General features: G+C 38.2%; 1 protein-coding gene across 2 annotated transcripts in view; it reads left to right on the forward strand.

Annotated features, from left to right (window-relative positions):
* The first annotated feature begins 5580 nt into the window (after positions 1–5580).
* The window catches only part of skila (SKI-like proto-oncogene a), a 30104-nt gene continuing 19442 nt past the window's right edge, over positions 5581–16242 (forward strand). Inside the window, exons 1-2 of one of the 2 annotated variants that reach the window (XM_059501568.1) lie at positions 5581–5713; positions 7375–8657. In XM_059501568.1, coding sequence (XP_059357551.1) covers positions 7542–8657 — 1116 coding nt within the window. In that variant the 5' untranslated portion in view covers positions 5581–5713; positions 7375–7541. Of the gene's footprint in view, positions 5714–6407; positions 6494–7374; positions 8658–16242 lie in introns of those variants that run through there. The other variant, XM_059501569.1, reaches the window with a different exon arrangement.

The raw sequence follows: 16242 nt of genomic DNA on the forward strand, positions 1-16242 counted from the left end.
GAATATTTTTCTGCACCAGACTGCTCTGTGACATTGTCTCTGTGTCCTCTTTCTCATGAGAGCAGGGCACAAGATTCCCTGTGGACAACAGAGCAGGGTTGCCCTCTAAAGAAGAGAACTCTGACCTTGTTTGATTAGTGGTTTTTTTTAAGCTTTTGTATTGCATATTGTATGTGTGATTCCATTTTTGTTAGAAGCACCAACGTCTTAAAATTCTTTGTATGCTAAAAAGAAGTGGCCATTCTAAAAATTGCTTGTAAATTTCACACACATCAAAAAAAAAATTTTTAATTGCAAGTAAACAGTGTTATGTAGTTTGTCATTTTGTGTTTTCAGCATTTTTATTAGTTTATTTTTTAATGTCTATATAATTTTTATTACTTTTTATTTCAGTTTTAGTTTCAGTAGTTTAGAACAAACACTAAATGAAAATAACTAAGTAGCTGAGTAAGTAACAGTGAATGTGGATTTTAACTAAAAGACTTGCAAAGTAATTTTTTACAGTGTGTTTACACAAAATACATCTACCATTCTGAATCGTTCTTTAGAGAAGGAGAGGCAGGTGTGTTTCCTTTAGATCGTCTGTTTAAACAACAACCGAAACTCCTTTTCAGAGCAGCTAGCACAAGTCTGCCTTGTAACAGTAGTGTTGGCGATAAGCGTTTGTTTGTCTTGCTGTCTGATGATGCATTTCTATATAGATTTTCTCTGAAACTACATCCTCAGGGGGGTGCTTAGGGCTTAGTCCCATAGTCTGTAATGAAGACAGCCGCCTGACTAACTGTGGCCCATCAGCGCTTAATCCATTTTCCTGGCATTCTTTACCCTTCATTCTCCTGCACGCAAACAGCATTATGTCAAGCTTTAAATGAACTATCAACTATTGGGGAGTAATTACCCATATTAAGTTTAAATTACTCCTCACAATACCGGGATGATGTTATTACCCTCTGTAAAAAAAATCAATGCTCTGTGTGGAGTTCAGGCTCAGCCCACTGTGTGTGTGGGCGCACCTGCTTTCATAATACATCTGCTGACCTTGCTATCTGCAGAGAATGGTGAAAACGCCGCTGAAATGAGCCTTGATCATTGGTGCATAAAACCTCACACAGACTGGTGAAATTGATCTCATAAAACATTTTTTTTACCCAACTATCAAATTATGTCAGTCATGTTCAGATCACAGCTAGGGATAACAGTGGGTTATAGACAAGTTTTTAGTTTTTTCAAAGATTTTAGACCAATAAATAAATAAATAAAATATATTTATATAATAAAATAGTATGTTAAGTAGTATATATAACTAAGAATATGTGTGTGTGTATATATATATATATATATATAAACCCGATTCCAAAAAAGTTGGGACACTGTACAAACTGTGAATAAAAACAGAATGTGGAAGTTTCACATTTAAAGATTTTATTCAGAATACAAAATAGATGACATATCAAATGTTTAAACTGAGAAAATGTATAATTTTAAGGGAAAAATAAGTTGATTTTAAATTTCATGGCATCAACACATCTCAAAAAAGTTGGGACAAGGCCAAGTTTAACACTGTGTGGCATCTCCTCTTCTTTTTATAACAGTCTGCAAACGTCTGGGGACTGAGGAGACAAGTTGCTCAAGTTTAGGATTAGGAATGTTGTCCCATTCTTGTCTAATACAGGCTTCTAGTTGCTCAGCTGTCTTAGGTCTTCTTTGTCGCATCTTCTTCTTTATGATGCGCCAAATGTTTTCTATGGGTCTGGAGGCTGGCCATTTCAGTACCCGGATCCTTCTTCTACGCAGCCATGATGTTGTAACTGATGCAGTATGTGGTCTGGCATTGTAATGTTGGAAAATGCAAGGTCTTCCCTGAAAGAGACGACGTCTGGATGGGAGCATATGTTGTTCTAGAACTTGGATATACCTTTCAGCATTGATGGTGCCTTTCCAGATGTGTAAGCTGCCCAAGTCACACACACTCATGCAACCCCATACCATCAGAGATGCAGGCTTCTGAACTGAGCGCTGATAACAACTTGGGTTGTCCTTGTCCTCTTTAGTCCGGATGATATGGCGTCCCAGTTTTCCAAAAAGAACTTTGATTCATCTGAGCACAGAACAGTTTTCCAGTTTGCCACAGTCCATTTTAAATGAGCCTTGGCCCAGAGTAACTCCTGCGCTTCATGGATCATGTTTAGATATGGCTTCTTTTTTGGCCTATAGAGTTTTAGCTGGCAACTGCGAATGGCACGGTGGATTGTGTTCACCAACAATGTTTTCTGGAAGTATTCCTGAGCCCATGTTGTGATTTCAATTACAGTAGCATTCCTATATGTGATGCAGTGCCGCCTCGAAGGGCCCGAAGATCACAGGCATCCAGTATGATTTTCTGGCCTTGACCCTTACGCACAGAGATTGTTCCAGATTCTCTGAATCTTTGGATGATATTATGCACTGTAGATGATAATAACTTCAAACTCTTTGCAGTTTTTCTCTGAGAAACTCCTTTCTGATATTGCTCTACTATTTTTCGCCACAGCATTGGGGGAATTGGTGATCCTCTGCCCATCTTGACTTCTGAGAGACAGTGCCACTCTGAGAGGCTCTTTTTATACCCAATCATGTTGCCAATTGGCCTAATAAGTTGCCAATTGGTCCTCCAGCTGTTCCTTATATGTACATTTAACTTTTCCGGGCTCTTATTGCTACTTGTCCCAACTTTTTTGGAATGTGTAGCTCTCATGAAATACAAAATGAGCCAATATTTGGCATGACATTACAAAATGTCTCACTTTCAACATTTGGTATGTTATCTATAATCTATTGTGAATAAAATATAAGTATATGAGATTTGTAAATTATTCCATTCCTTTTTTACTCACAATTTGTACAGTGTCCCAACTTTTTTGGAATTGGGTTTGTGTATATACGTATATATATATATATATATATATATATATATATATATATATATATATATATATATGTGTGTGTGTGTGTGTGTGTGTTTGACATCTACGTTTTAAAAAGATATGTGTTATAAAAGTATGTTTTTCATGTTGTGTTAAAATTTTAAGAAAATGTTATTTATTTAATAAAAGGAATTTAGTATTTTTATTTAGTTATATATATATATATATATATATATATATATATATATATATATATATATATATATATATATATATATATAGTACACACACACACACACGCACACAAACACACACATAGTAGTATTAGTATTATAAATGTATATGTTATGTTTATTAAATAAAATGTTATTGACTTTACTTAAAATTAATTAACACCAATACATATCAATGAAAGTATACAAGTTACAAATAATTTATTAAAACTGCAGTATATATACATACAGTTAATCTAAAAATTATTTAAAAAAAGGTTTCAAATAATTCTTGACGAGGTATAGCTGCAGAGTCTTTTGGTCACTGCTAAAATGTAATGGTAATTACTCAAATGAATGTAAGAATAATACTGTTACATTAATATACTACTAAAATCCTTATTTTCTTGTCTTTTAATTTATTTATTAAAAAAAATAAAATAAATAAAAATAATTAACCTGGCTATGAATTTTATACTAGACTAACTGAGACTTGTCATGGCACTTGTATACTGTTGTTGTTCTCTTGTTGACCTGACTGCTTCTGTTGTTCTCATTTGTAAGTCGCTTTGGATAAAAGCGTCTGCTAAATGATTAAAATGTAATGTAATCCTCAAGCCTGCATGGTTCAGATCAGACTTTTGGTGTTATTCTGGCAAATGCAAATGCAGATTTTAATGTTTTAAATGTTAGATTTTCCAAGGCAGGTGTCAATGTAACTTCTTGCTCTTTTGTGTGAGTATTCAGTCTAAACAAAAACACAACACCTCGAAGCACATCAAAACTATTCAAATCTTCACAGACCTGTCTTGCCTGAACATGACCTGGGTCAGTGTGGTGGAGAAGCCTTTAAAAGTGTTAATGCAGTTGGTGTTTGTGAATGGGCTGTTGAATTCAGACCCTCATAGCTCTGCCTCACTCATTTAACATTTAAATGTCACCTAACAAATGGCTCACACTGAACCAAAGGTGTTCCCAGCACCCCATCATGACTTAATTGAAAAAAAAAGAAGCCCATTGGATGGTGGAAGCCCCGTGGACCTAACAAACTCCTGGATTGGCTCCAGGCCATTACTCAGCTGCAGAGAATGTTCTATTACTTAATGTCCTTGGCAAAAGCCTCCACAACATTTGTACTAGCATAACAGTAACTCAAACTAATGTCCATAAACATGTCTGGGCGGTTTATAATTAGGTCAGTTCAGACATCATATCTGATAATGTTCTTTTTAAGCTTCTACTTCTACAGCACAAGATGAAAAATCTGTTGACATATATTTTCATTTGAAGTCTAAACTAAAAAAAATCAACAAAAACATTTTTGTTAATTGAAATGAAGCTGAATTAAAATGAAATAAATATTAGATGAAAAACTTACACTAAAAAGAATTATAAATGTTGCCTCAGGAAATAAATTATGTAAGTTTAAACAATAAAATTAACATGGATAAAAAAAATTAAATAGACATAAAAACTAAGTAAACTAATAAAGAGTGCAAATAAAAATGACAAAAAACACAACAAAATTACAAAAAATTTAAAATATAAAAACAAAGGCAAACAAAAATAACAGACATGTTTTTATGTTTTCATGTTTTTAAGTCATTGCTCAAGCATTTACAAAAAAGTGTGATGTTTAAGATGAAAGGAATTTAATTCAGATGATTAATTATTTGTGAAACATTTACAGACATCTGCTCATGCAGCCCTTCACTATTCATCATAAATCATGCTAAATCATAGCATAACTGGGAAATGGCTGCAATGACATTTTAATTTCTATTCACTCCTTTCTTTCACCACAAAGTGCTTCAAATTTAGCATACGATTCCCCAACCATAGGCCAAAATAATGACCATGAATCTGATGTAGACAAAAACTCCCTTATTTATACAAACAAAATACTTAAACAAAGAAAACATTAAGTTTCCAAAGAACAGGAAATCTGCTGCTTCAAAAGAAACTGGAAGATGGGCAAGAGAAGAGACAGGACAGCTATAATCAAGACATGTAGGTCAAGCTTGAAATATGAAGTAATATATATAGTTTATTGAATCTTTAGACAAAATATGAAAAAAGTCTGCATATGTGATTTCTAGCCTATATAATTTTTTACATTAGGCTTTTATTGCTCATAATAGCCTAATATAGTTAGGCTAACCAAGTCATAGAACTTGCATATTATTGCTCTTTTGTTGGTTTTGATTGCTTCTATTGTCCTCGTTTGTAAGCCGTTTAGGATAAAAGCGTCTGATAAATGGCAAAATGTAACGTAAATGTAAATGTAGTATTTTTTTCAAACGTCGTTTAAATAAAACTTCCATTAATTCGTCACATATGACACAAACTACTTACCAGATCCCATGTGAAAACAGATGCCCCTACATGCATTTAATGATACCGTTATATACCTGAAGTCTTACAAGTCTGAACTTCACAAGACATTGGGGGAGGGCTGCAGACAGATAGACAGACACGCCCGCGCGACATCCGCCGTGACGTGACGCTCGCGCTGTCTGAAGGCTTTCAGTCTGTGCGCGTGTTGTTGACGGTCAGACAGAGAGAGAGAGACAGCGGACCAGGAGCGATCGTCCTGAGGTAAGTTCCTTTAAAAAAAGCTACAACAAGCTATATTATACACTCTGTTCATTTACTAAACGGTTCAGCAGATGCTCTGGGTGTTTTTAAATCTTTTGTGATTATTTTCAATGGTTATGTGATGTCATACGAGCTCGGAACGGTATTTGAAGCGTTAGCTCGGTTAGCGCGTGCTAAAGGGTTTAAATGTTCTAGCCGCACTGCTAAAGCTGTCTGTACGAGCGAGCCAGATTTAGATGTAAAACCGGTTTAGGTGCTGTTATTAAGCCATGGTAAGTTGGTTAAATGTAGCGTATGAATCTGTGGGATACGTGTTGTGATGTGCCATTTAAAAGGAACGTATTGCTTAACGTTAATATTTAAGAGACGCATCGTCGTGCTCTTATGATCTGGTCCTTGATTTAAATTCTCAGCCTGATCAGCATTATGTGTATTATTTTTAATATTAAAAATAAAAAGACAGAAACGCATTTGTGACGATAGCTATTTAACATTTTTGGTGGGTCCGGTGTCATTCAGTCAGTCTAACGTTAAATTATTTGGCAAATGATTCACTGCCGTGTAAAGTCACAGAAATGGGCTTAAAATCCAAGCTTTCGCTGTCGTTTTGGCATATTTTGGATTTAATATATGTGGGCGATTTTTCTGTAGTTATGTTGAGGGTCTCCCCTTCGCGGCGATGGGGATTGTAACACCGCGGGCGCTCAGCGCAGCTGTGCCCAGAGAACGAGAGGGGAGAGACGGATAGAGACGGGGACAGAGCCGCGGTGCCCTTGCGGGGTAAAAAGAACTACACTGTCGCTCAGGGTTAAAAATAGACAGCATTTTCTCAGAAAATTGTTATTTTACGAGGAAACGACGTTTGCAGTCAGGGTCAGTCTATCCGAACTGTCACACAAATTTGGTAAAGCGTAACCAGGGCGAAAATCTCGTTTTATTTCGAGGAACTTGCATTTTGGGACCGTGTTAAAATTGGCCAGTGTGCATGTGTGCGTCGTTTAGCGTTCGTGGAACAGAGGCGCATGGTGTGAATTACGAATTAAGCGCGATTCATTTTGGTTTTAGCCGAAACCTCACTGGCATGCGCTGATTTTGGTGCTGTGATCTCTCATTTTGCCTTCATATTCATAATCGGAAATTCCGTTTCCGTCAGTGTCGGACTTTTGCGATCAAATTATTCAGTCAGCTTTTCCTCTATTACAGATGGCTCGTTTGATTTGATCTTTTCATAGATGTGGTGGTTATGTACAGTTATTACATCTTATCTCAAGCCTGCTGTGGTTGGACAGGACTAAATGGCTGTTCGCTGTTAGTTACGGTTGCTGTTGGTTATCTTTGTGTTAAACCGACGTTGTTAGTGCATTGACACGTTGACAGATTCGGCATGCTGTCAATGGGAGAAAAAAACGTACTAAACCACCGGGAAACTGTCCTTAGATCGATTGCTCTCGAATTAGATTATCCTGATTGAGGTGAAAATTTCTTTAGCTCTGGCCCCAACACAAAAACTGTTCTAGATGCTTTTTATTGCCTTGACATTCTTTTCATGCCCATTTGTGTGGCTTCACATTCTGATTCGTTGTTTTTCAAAATTTTTGTCTAAGCCATTTACTGCTATCTGTGTTTAACAATTTAAACTTTATGAAAACTTTCCTTCACAGGAAGCTCATCGGATCATTAATTCTGTCACCATCATGCATGAAGCTGGACGTAAAAGGATTTGCAACCTTTAACACGGTGAGGAAAGAAAGACCAACTCAGAAGTGTCGTGTTTGAAGAACAGCTGAATATTTTCCACCCAAGAAAGACCAATCATCTGTGTACAGACATGGCCAGCTCTCAGACGAGTCTGAAAACCGCTTTCAAAGACCTGACGTCATTCAAAGGCAACATGAAGCGGCTGTACAGGGAGCGACTGGAGGATGCACCCATTAAAAAGCGGGTAATGGCGGAGATGCACCTGAAACGACACAGTCTGGAAAGCGTCCCCAAGCCCCCGAAGGTCAAGAAGGAGCGCGAGGAACACGGCAGCTCAGAAATGGACATTGAGGAAAGAGAATTTCACATTGTCGGGGCTTCCAAGGCTTTAGATCTCAGCGCCGGCCTCAAGCACACTCTAGCACAGTTCACGCTGAGCAGCCAGAGCTCCCTGGGAGGTCCTGCTGCCTTCTCAGCAAAATCTGCGCAGGACTGCGCCTCTCCTTCTGGCATGGCTCCCCTACCGTCTCCCCCAATCCTCGGAGGTGGCCCGCTCTTGGTTCCCTGCGACAGCTCCACAGAGCTCACCCATTCTCTGCTTGAAGGAGAGTCCATCTCCTGCTTTGTTGTAGGTGGCGAGAAGCGTCTTTGTCTGCCACAGGTACTCAATTCAGTGCTGCGAGATTTCTCTCTGCAGCAGATCAACGCTGTCTGTGACGAACTTTATGTTTACTGTTCCCGATGCGATGCCGAGCAGCTGCACATTCTCAAGGTGCTGGGCATCCTGCCCTTCAACGCACCTTCCTGTGGCCTGATCACCCTAACTGATGCCCAACGCCTCTGCAATGCCCTGCTCCGCCCGGGCGCCATCCTCTCGGCCGACCCCAACAGCAAACTGCCAGGCCAAGGCCTGCTGAAGGAGAGCGAAGCCAGTTTCCAGGTCGAACACCAATGTCTGGGCAAGTGCCAAGGCCTGTTTGTGCCCCAATTCTACATCCAGCCGGATGTTCCTTGTATTCAGTGCATGGAATGCCGGCTGCTGTTTTCCCCACAGAACTTTGTAATGCACTCACACAAGTCCCCTGACAAGAGGACCTGCCACTGGGGTTTCGATTCAGCCAAGTGGCCCTGCTACTTACAGCTGGCCCGCAAGCATGAGGGCACGCCGGAGGAGCCACAACTCAAACAGCTGCTGGACAAGATGAAGGAGAAGTTTCACTACCAGCTTAAGAGGCCTCTGGACAAAGTAAGTGTCTTTTTCTTCCATGTTTGCTCGTTCGCAAAGGTCAAGTTTTGCAAGTGGATTTGCACGTGTGTGACCAGATGGTAATGTGTGATAGTCTACAGAGGAGACTGTTTGCTATTGTCTGGGCCGGGCTGCAGTTGTTTTGATAAACTAGTGTTGACCCAATTTTATGAGGTGGCACGAGGCAGGTGGGGACGCATGGCAGGAGGGAGGGAATTCCAGTTGGTCTGGCTGAAGGGGAAGTACATTATCCTCAAAGGTCAGAAGAGGGCCATCTTTGGGGGGTGCATGTGCATAGCACATCCTTAAATTTGATATAATATACATAAGAGTGTGGATTTTTACCTTTAATGTGGTATTATATTTAAAATAAACTGATGAAGGTGATAATAATGCAAAATGTAACAAAAATGTAGAATAAAATATAACAGACATACAATTTAAAATCTAAAATCCACAAATTAACATTTAACATTAACAATTAGGGATGGGTATCGTTAAGGTTTTAACAGTATTACCGATACTGCGGTCCGGTACTTTAACGGTATTCTTATCGGTACTTTGTGTTGTGTTACTTTGTGTTGTGTTAGGCAGTCGAAAACTTTGCATTTCTCTGTCTGCACATAATGCACTTTTGAAAGATGCTTTAACAGATTGCTTGCGGTGCGGACGCGCCTGGAAAAAAAGAGCTCGTCGCACCGCGTGCGCGTCGCTTCCATTATGAGTGCGCATACCGCGCGCCTACATTTGAAATAACGAACTTGAGCGTGCAAAAGACGCGATATGTGAACGGCCCCTTATGCATGTGTGTGCGCTGCACTCGTTCTTGTTGTGTGTGTGTGTGACTGACAGACTGCCTCCGCGGCGCGCATGAGAGATCTCGCAGATCTCACAGACAAACGTCTTAATATGATCGCACATTAGAAATGTTTGGTGAGATAAAATGTGCACGATAACATTATTAAGCAAAAATACATAGTACATTAATTTTTTCCCCTCCAGTACCGAAAGCAGAACCGATACCGTCAGATCTTACTGATACTACGGTCTTTCATAATTTAGCCCCGGGGCCATTTTAATACCGGCTTTCGGTACCCATCCCTATTAACAATTAATAAAAAAATTTCTTATTTCTTTATTTAGATTTTTTTTATCCTGTTAAGTTTGTTTTGCATTTGATCATTGTTAGATCTTTCAGATTTTTGTATTTTAAAGTTAATAAAATTTTTTGTTTTATTATTTTATTTCGGTTAAATTAATGTGTTTACTAGTATAATTTAAACATCTTGAAATTTAGCAGCAAAGACTAGTATTTTTGCTGTCTAGTGGCATTGTCATGATTAATAATCTCATGTTTTTTGTTTATTTTAGTAATTTTTTATGAATGTTATGTTTTATGAATGTTCTTGAATGTTCCATGGCTTTCAGTGTGAGCTGATTCCAGTTATTTTTTTAGCGGTACGAAACCAGTTTGATGTAATGCTAGATACTGTAAACTTGTATTTGATATCATATTATTTTAACTTATAATAATAATTATACACACACTGGTTTCTAGCAAAATAGTTGTACCGTTCACTGCAATTTGTTATTCTAGTTATTTACATATAGCAGCTAATAAACCAGAAGCATTGCAAATTCACAGAAAAATAGCTTAATTCCAAGGTTTTATTTGTCATCTGTAGAAATTGCCCTTTTTTAATAGGGAAACTTGTAATACAATCATACAATCACTCCCTGTTGGTGCTAAGAGATTTTTTTCCCCAAATGCAAGTAGTAGCAGTTAATGGTTTAACAGTGTGGTAAGGTTCCAGTAGACACAATTATTTTTAGTTTAGAGCTGATGCGAGCAAATGTATGTGTTCTGTCTAAGTGAGGAAGAAAAGCCCCGGTCTCTCCTGTGTGCTTATGCAAGTGTGCCGGAAATACTGTCTGGTGTCTCGTCTAGCACCAAAACCACATTCCTCCTTCCGCCCTCCCTCCTCCCAACACACACACACTTCATGTACTAAATCAGACCTTGAGCCTGTCAGTCATACAGATATAGTCACATCTGCTGCACAGACTGACCTAACCCTGACACAAACAGCCAGTAACACTGTAACACTCAGCTCACTTATGCTTAACGCACACTAATGAAATTGATTCACACGCACATGCTAAACGCACCCAGGGATCATCTCTGCTGCGCTCGGCTGAGGGTGAGATATCAAACTCCCAGAAATATGAGTGAGTCTTTACACGTTAACTGTCGAGCTCCTGACACATCCCTGTCTGGCAGCGTCTTGCACCTGCCCTGACGCTTTGCTGGATCCTGCTCTTTCTTTTGTGATTTTTCTTGGCTGGCCTTTTATTTTTCAATGATTTTAATCATTTAATTTTAAGCTGTTAAGAGTTTTCCAGGTTTAATGTAGTTTTAAATGGTCTAAAACTGTTTTTTTTGCACCATTAAATTGTATAAGATAAAAGATAAATGTGACGTTACTATTTGGTTAATTTATATTGTATTCAGCAAAATTTGAAGGTGTAAAACACATATAGGTAGTATATATTTATGTACTAATATAATATTTATTAACATTTTGAATCCGTGTTTAGTTTTATATTCATTAGTTTTCACATATAAATTTTAGTTTACACTTTAGTAGTTGCTTTAGTTTTTTTAAGTTCTAATGTTTCAGTTTTATTTTTGATCATTTTAATTTAATAATTTTAACTTAACTAAAACTGAAATCAAAAATAATTTTAAGTTAAATTTCTTAAAATGATGAAATTAAAATGATTAAAATGATCAAAGCTAAAACTGAAATATTTTTGGTAATTTTACTAATTTTCATTTCATAATTTTAACCTCCATCGAATATTTGTATTTTATTTCAGCTTTATTTGATTTATTATAAAAAATTTTTAAACAAATGTAGATGTAGTTTCAGTTAACAGTAACAACGCTGCTTAGGGGTGAAGCGGTGTTAAAGAAACCGGTGCTTACAGTTTTGTGTTAAATGGCTTTTGAAGGAACTGTAAACCATTCCAGACACGTGTGTGTGTGTGAGGTCATTACTCAGACACTGAGCTTACACGGGTCATGCCGATAAAGAACAGCAACACATGCGCACTCATCTGCTGGCTTCCATATCAAGAAATTGCTACGTTACTGGATGTGTGTCTGCACGGGAAGCAGGGCAGACAGGCTCATCAGTTTACTGGGTGAAATGTTCACTCTGAACATCTGTGATGCTGGAGCGCCAGAACAAGTGACTCAGAGTTTCCACAGGTGGCCATGTGGATGTTGGTGACGATCAGACCCTCACCGCCAGACTTCTGCACACGGCACTTCAGCTTTTTCAGAACCAGTCCTCTTCCCCTTCATCAAGGACACTGGTTGTGTTTCAAAACCTAGTGAGCTGACTGCCTAGTCAGAGTATTCTAGCCACTGCTGAAACATGCCTGTGATCTATACTATAAAGATAATGACCTGTTTTATTAACTTATTTTTTCTTAAAAGGGTCATCGGATGCGCATTTTCCACAAGTTGCTATGATTCTTTAGGGTCTTAATGTAAAGTCTGTAACATAGTTTGGATAAACATTCTCAATGGTAGTGTAAAAAACAAAATTTTTACCCTGTCAGATCAAGCCATTTTGTAGCATTTTCCTTTAAATGTTAATGAGCTCTGCTGACCCCGCCCCACTCTTCCAAGCAGCTCTCTGAGGGACAGTTTAGCTGCATTCATCCTGAAACTCGCTAATTAGCACATTATTAGGAAAGGCGGTTTGCAAAGATTCATGAAAAAAATGTTGGTAGATTAAAAAAATACCACTGGTTGGATATTTATCATTATACACACAAACACACATTTCAGTTCAAACAACATGTATAAGTGCATGTAGCATCCGATGACACCTTTAATGTTTTCCAAAGCATTAACAAAAGTCTTAATGAAACTGTACACTTTTGTGTGCCAAAATAAATAATTATTATACAAAAAAAAAATTGTAAACTGAGAAAAAGAACATAAATAATCAAATTTACAAATGAACAGTTTTAATTTTTTTTTTTTTTTTTACACACAGCTGCCATTTCGGGTGTTCTATCTAGAGAGAACTCTAAAGAACTTTCTTGGATGGCTTTCGAATTTGTGTATGTCTGTATTTATGTCTGTTGCCTAGGCACTGTATCCGGTCTGTGTGTCTATAGAGCAAGTTGTTAAAGCTCACGGCTAGATGGGGACCACCTGACAGACACTGTCAGAACACAAATATTTTTAGACTCCACACCCAAGTTTAGATTCATCTGATGTTAGATTTTCCTTCTAAAATTAAATTATTGTGGCCTAATGGTTAGCATGCGTACATCAACCGTACAGTGAGCCGTGCAGCTTATTTTGTTGACACAAGTTTGAGTCATTTAGGCTTGTGACATTACCCGATCTGTTTCTCCTCATCATTTCCCGTTTCATTACGCTATTGTAATCGTGCCACTTGGGTCTCGCAGATAACTAGTTTGTGTTTGTTTGTTTGTTTGTTTATATGATTGTATGACAGTGAACGACATGCCGATGTGATGGTTTGAGGATTGGTGTGCAGATGTGTCTGGCAGACAGATGGAGTCCTGTCGATCTCCCACAGAGGCTGAGACGGTGGTGCGGTGCAGACATCAGACAGCTGCCTTTCTCTTTTCCTCTCTCTCTCTCTCTCTCTCTCTCTCTCTCTCTGTTTGTGTCTCTCTATCTTCCCTTTTGTAATTGTGAAATTAGTGACTTCATGCACCACAGGCATGGAGACTAATTCTCCCCTATCTTACTCTTTTATTTCCACTTTCTGTATTTCTTTCCTTCCTTTTTCAGTCTATGAGAGAAAAACTGTCATTTTCCTTTCTGACTTTGTGTTTTGTTTTCTCGTCCTGTACCACGACCACAAACCTCATCTGTGACGTACCTTGTCAGACTTGTCTCTCACCTTCTCTCTCTCTCTCTCTCTCTCTCCCCTCTGGTTTTGCTTCCTCTATCAGCCACAGACCTTCTTTTTGCTTTGCTGTTTCCATTTAGTCATGTGTCTATCATTTATCATTTTACAATTATTTCCAGTCTTCTAATTTGATTGGATATGTGGTGTTTTCAGGAAAGCCCCTTTATTTTTATTTTTTAAACAAATCCTTTCACCGTGTCCTAACTACACGTGACATGGCAAGATTCCAACAACAAGCAATTTGGCTGTCCACACCAAATGTGTCATGAAACTACGACGCAACAGAATCAATCAAATATCACAACCAATCAAAAGAGTGTGTGGGTGGGCTCTCTCTGAAAGCTCACTGCCCTCAAGTTGCAATGAAATGGATAAGTTCATGATATAATTCATAAATATTAAACCTTTTTAACATTATTAAGTGACTGATAACCATCTTTATGTAATAAACTTGATGGTTCGCATTGAGTTCACAGTTTTAATGTATATCTTTTGTTTTAATTTATATTCAAGATCCTAGGTAAACTATCTATTATTGCTTTCAGTATGACTATAAGGTCATACAAAATGATATTTAAACTCATATAAGACACAATTAACTTTGAATAAAGCACATACTCACCTGAGTTTATCTACTGTCATATATTTTGTATGTTGTTGTTCCAGTTGTGGAAATGGAAACCATTTCTAGAAAAGAAATTTTGCGTGTCGCAATGCCATGGTGGCTAGTTAAGACAAAAACTCTGATAAACTCTGATAAAACTCTAAACCATGCCGCTTTCTGTTCTGGTCAGTGTGGTGAATTTCTTTTGACCAACTTCAACACAAGTGAAATGGAAGTGGGAAACTTTTCCACCCACATGCGAATCTCCCGATTGCAGGGATTCCTATTGAAATTTCATCGGGTAAATTTCAGTGGTAAGTGTGACCGCACCTTTAGATTGATATTGTGAAGGGTTGTTCTGCTTTATATTTTCTGTCCGATCTCTCCAATCATGGCATTTTCAGCCTTCTGCAGAGCATGACATTGTATCTTGGGGACTTTATCTTCATGCCGCTTGTGTATGGTGAGAGATAGAAGGGTATTGAAAGGTCAGAAGTGGTGGAGGCTCAGGGTTTTGTCTGTTTAATCGAGGGTGTTGAGCTCAGGGTTTGCTCCAGTGTAAATATCAGAGAGTCCAGTGGATGCAACTCAGCCCCTCAAAATAAGCAACCGAATGACCTAATCAGTGTCTGTTTACATAAAGGGAATGTAGGGCAGTGAGTGTGTGTTAATGGGGAGAGAGAGCGATTGAGGAGAACTATTGATCTGGCTGGAGTGGATGAATTCAGTCAGACGGTAACTGTGTATGTAGAAGAGAAAGAGACAGGCTGAAGAAGAGTGAGATTGATTTACACAATGTCCCACTTCTAACCAGGGAAAGTTTTTATTTGCCTTTACATAAAAATGATAAATGATAAAAATCACTGCAAATCAGAAATTATTTTTCAAAATGTTATTTTATTATGTCAAGTCTGGTCAGGATTCATTGTCCGACTAGTTGTTAAAAAAAAGTTGTCTCCTGGATGAATGGATAAACAAAAAAAATAGACAGGTGTGCACATACATTGGTCGGAGACATGATGAGAGATGGTTAGATAAAGGGTACTAATCATAGTGAGGTATATGAAAAAAGAGGAGAAAGATATCCGGATGTATTGCTCAACTCAGGACATGCTGGTGGTAGCCGGCTTCAGCAACTTTTACGCTTTCCTTCTGCTCTATTCATGTGATGCATTCACCTTCATCGAGATTCTTGGCAGTCCATGTGCTCAGGCGGTCTCACACTCTGAGCTCCATTCACTTATTTCCAACTGTTTGTCCTCATGCACAAACAAATCACTAACTAACCCCAAAACCCCCAAAAAAGCACACACTCTGTGATTTGGCAATCTGTCCTATTTATATAAAGCTCAGAGTACCCGTTGGCCGTTAAGACAACATACTCCTCCCTGTTGGCTCAACATTCGAACGCTGTGGGCAGATTGTGGGCCCTGCTCTTTGTGCTCGAGCTGGGAATATTGTTGTACCGGTCTTTCGCCAAGTCCCTGGAGATGAACCAGCAGCCAGAACAGCCCCAGGATGGCGCTGACTGTGGATAACCCAGATTCGTCAAGACATGCTCGACTATTCAGCCAGGATGTTCAACTGCCATGGAGAGCATTGGGGTCACGTTTTAGTTAGATAAATCTCAAGTGTTTAAAAGACAAGAGCAATGCCTGCTGTTGATGTCATGGTATTTTGTGTCATATTAGCACTTTATTAAAAAAAAATTATTTTATTTTTTTTGTATGGCTACAGCATTGAGACAAGCTCACAAAAAATATGCAAGATACTGGATGAAGCAATAAAAATGTTGATTACACTTTAATTTCTTTGCATTTATTCACTTGGCAGATGCTTTTATCCAGAAATGACTCCCATTACATTGACGGTATACATTTTGTAATTCATTCCTTTTAGGAATTGATCCCATGACCTTAGCAATGTAAGCACCATGATATACAGGAATGCATTTGTTACTAAAAAGAATAGAGAAAATAGATTCAAATTACAACTTCACCCTTAATTTGTGCAT

The sequence above is a fragment of the Carassius carassius genome, chromosome 20, assembly GCF_963082965.1.
Source record: "Carassius carassius chromosome 20, fCarCar2.1, whole genome shotgun sequence".
NCBI classification, from domain to species: Eukaryota; Metazoa; Chordata; class Actinopteri; order Cypriniformes; family Cyprinidae; genus Carassius; species Carassius carassius.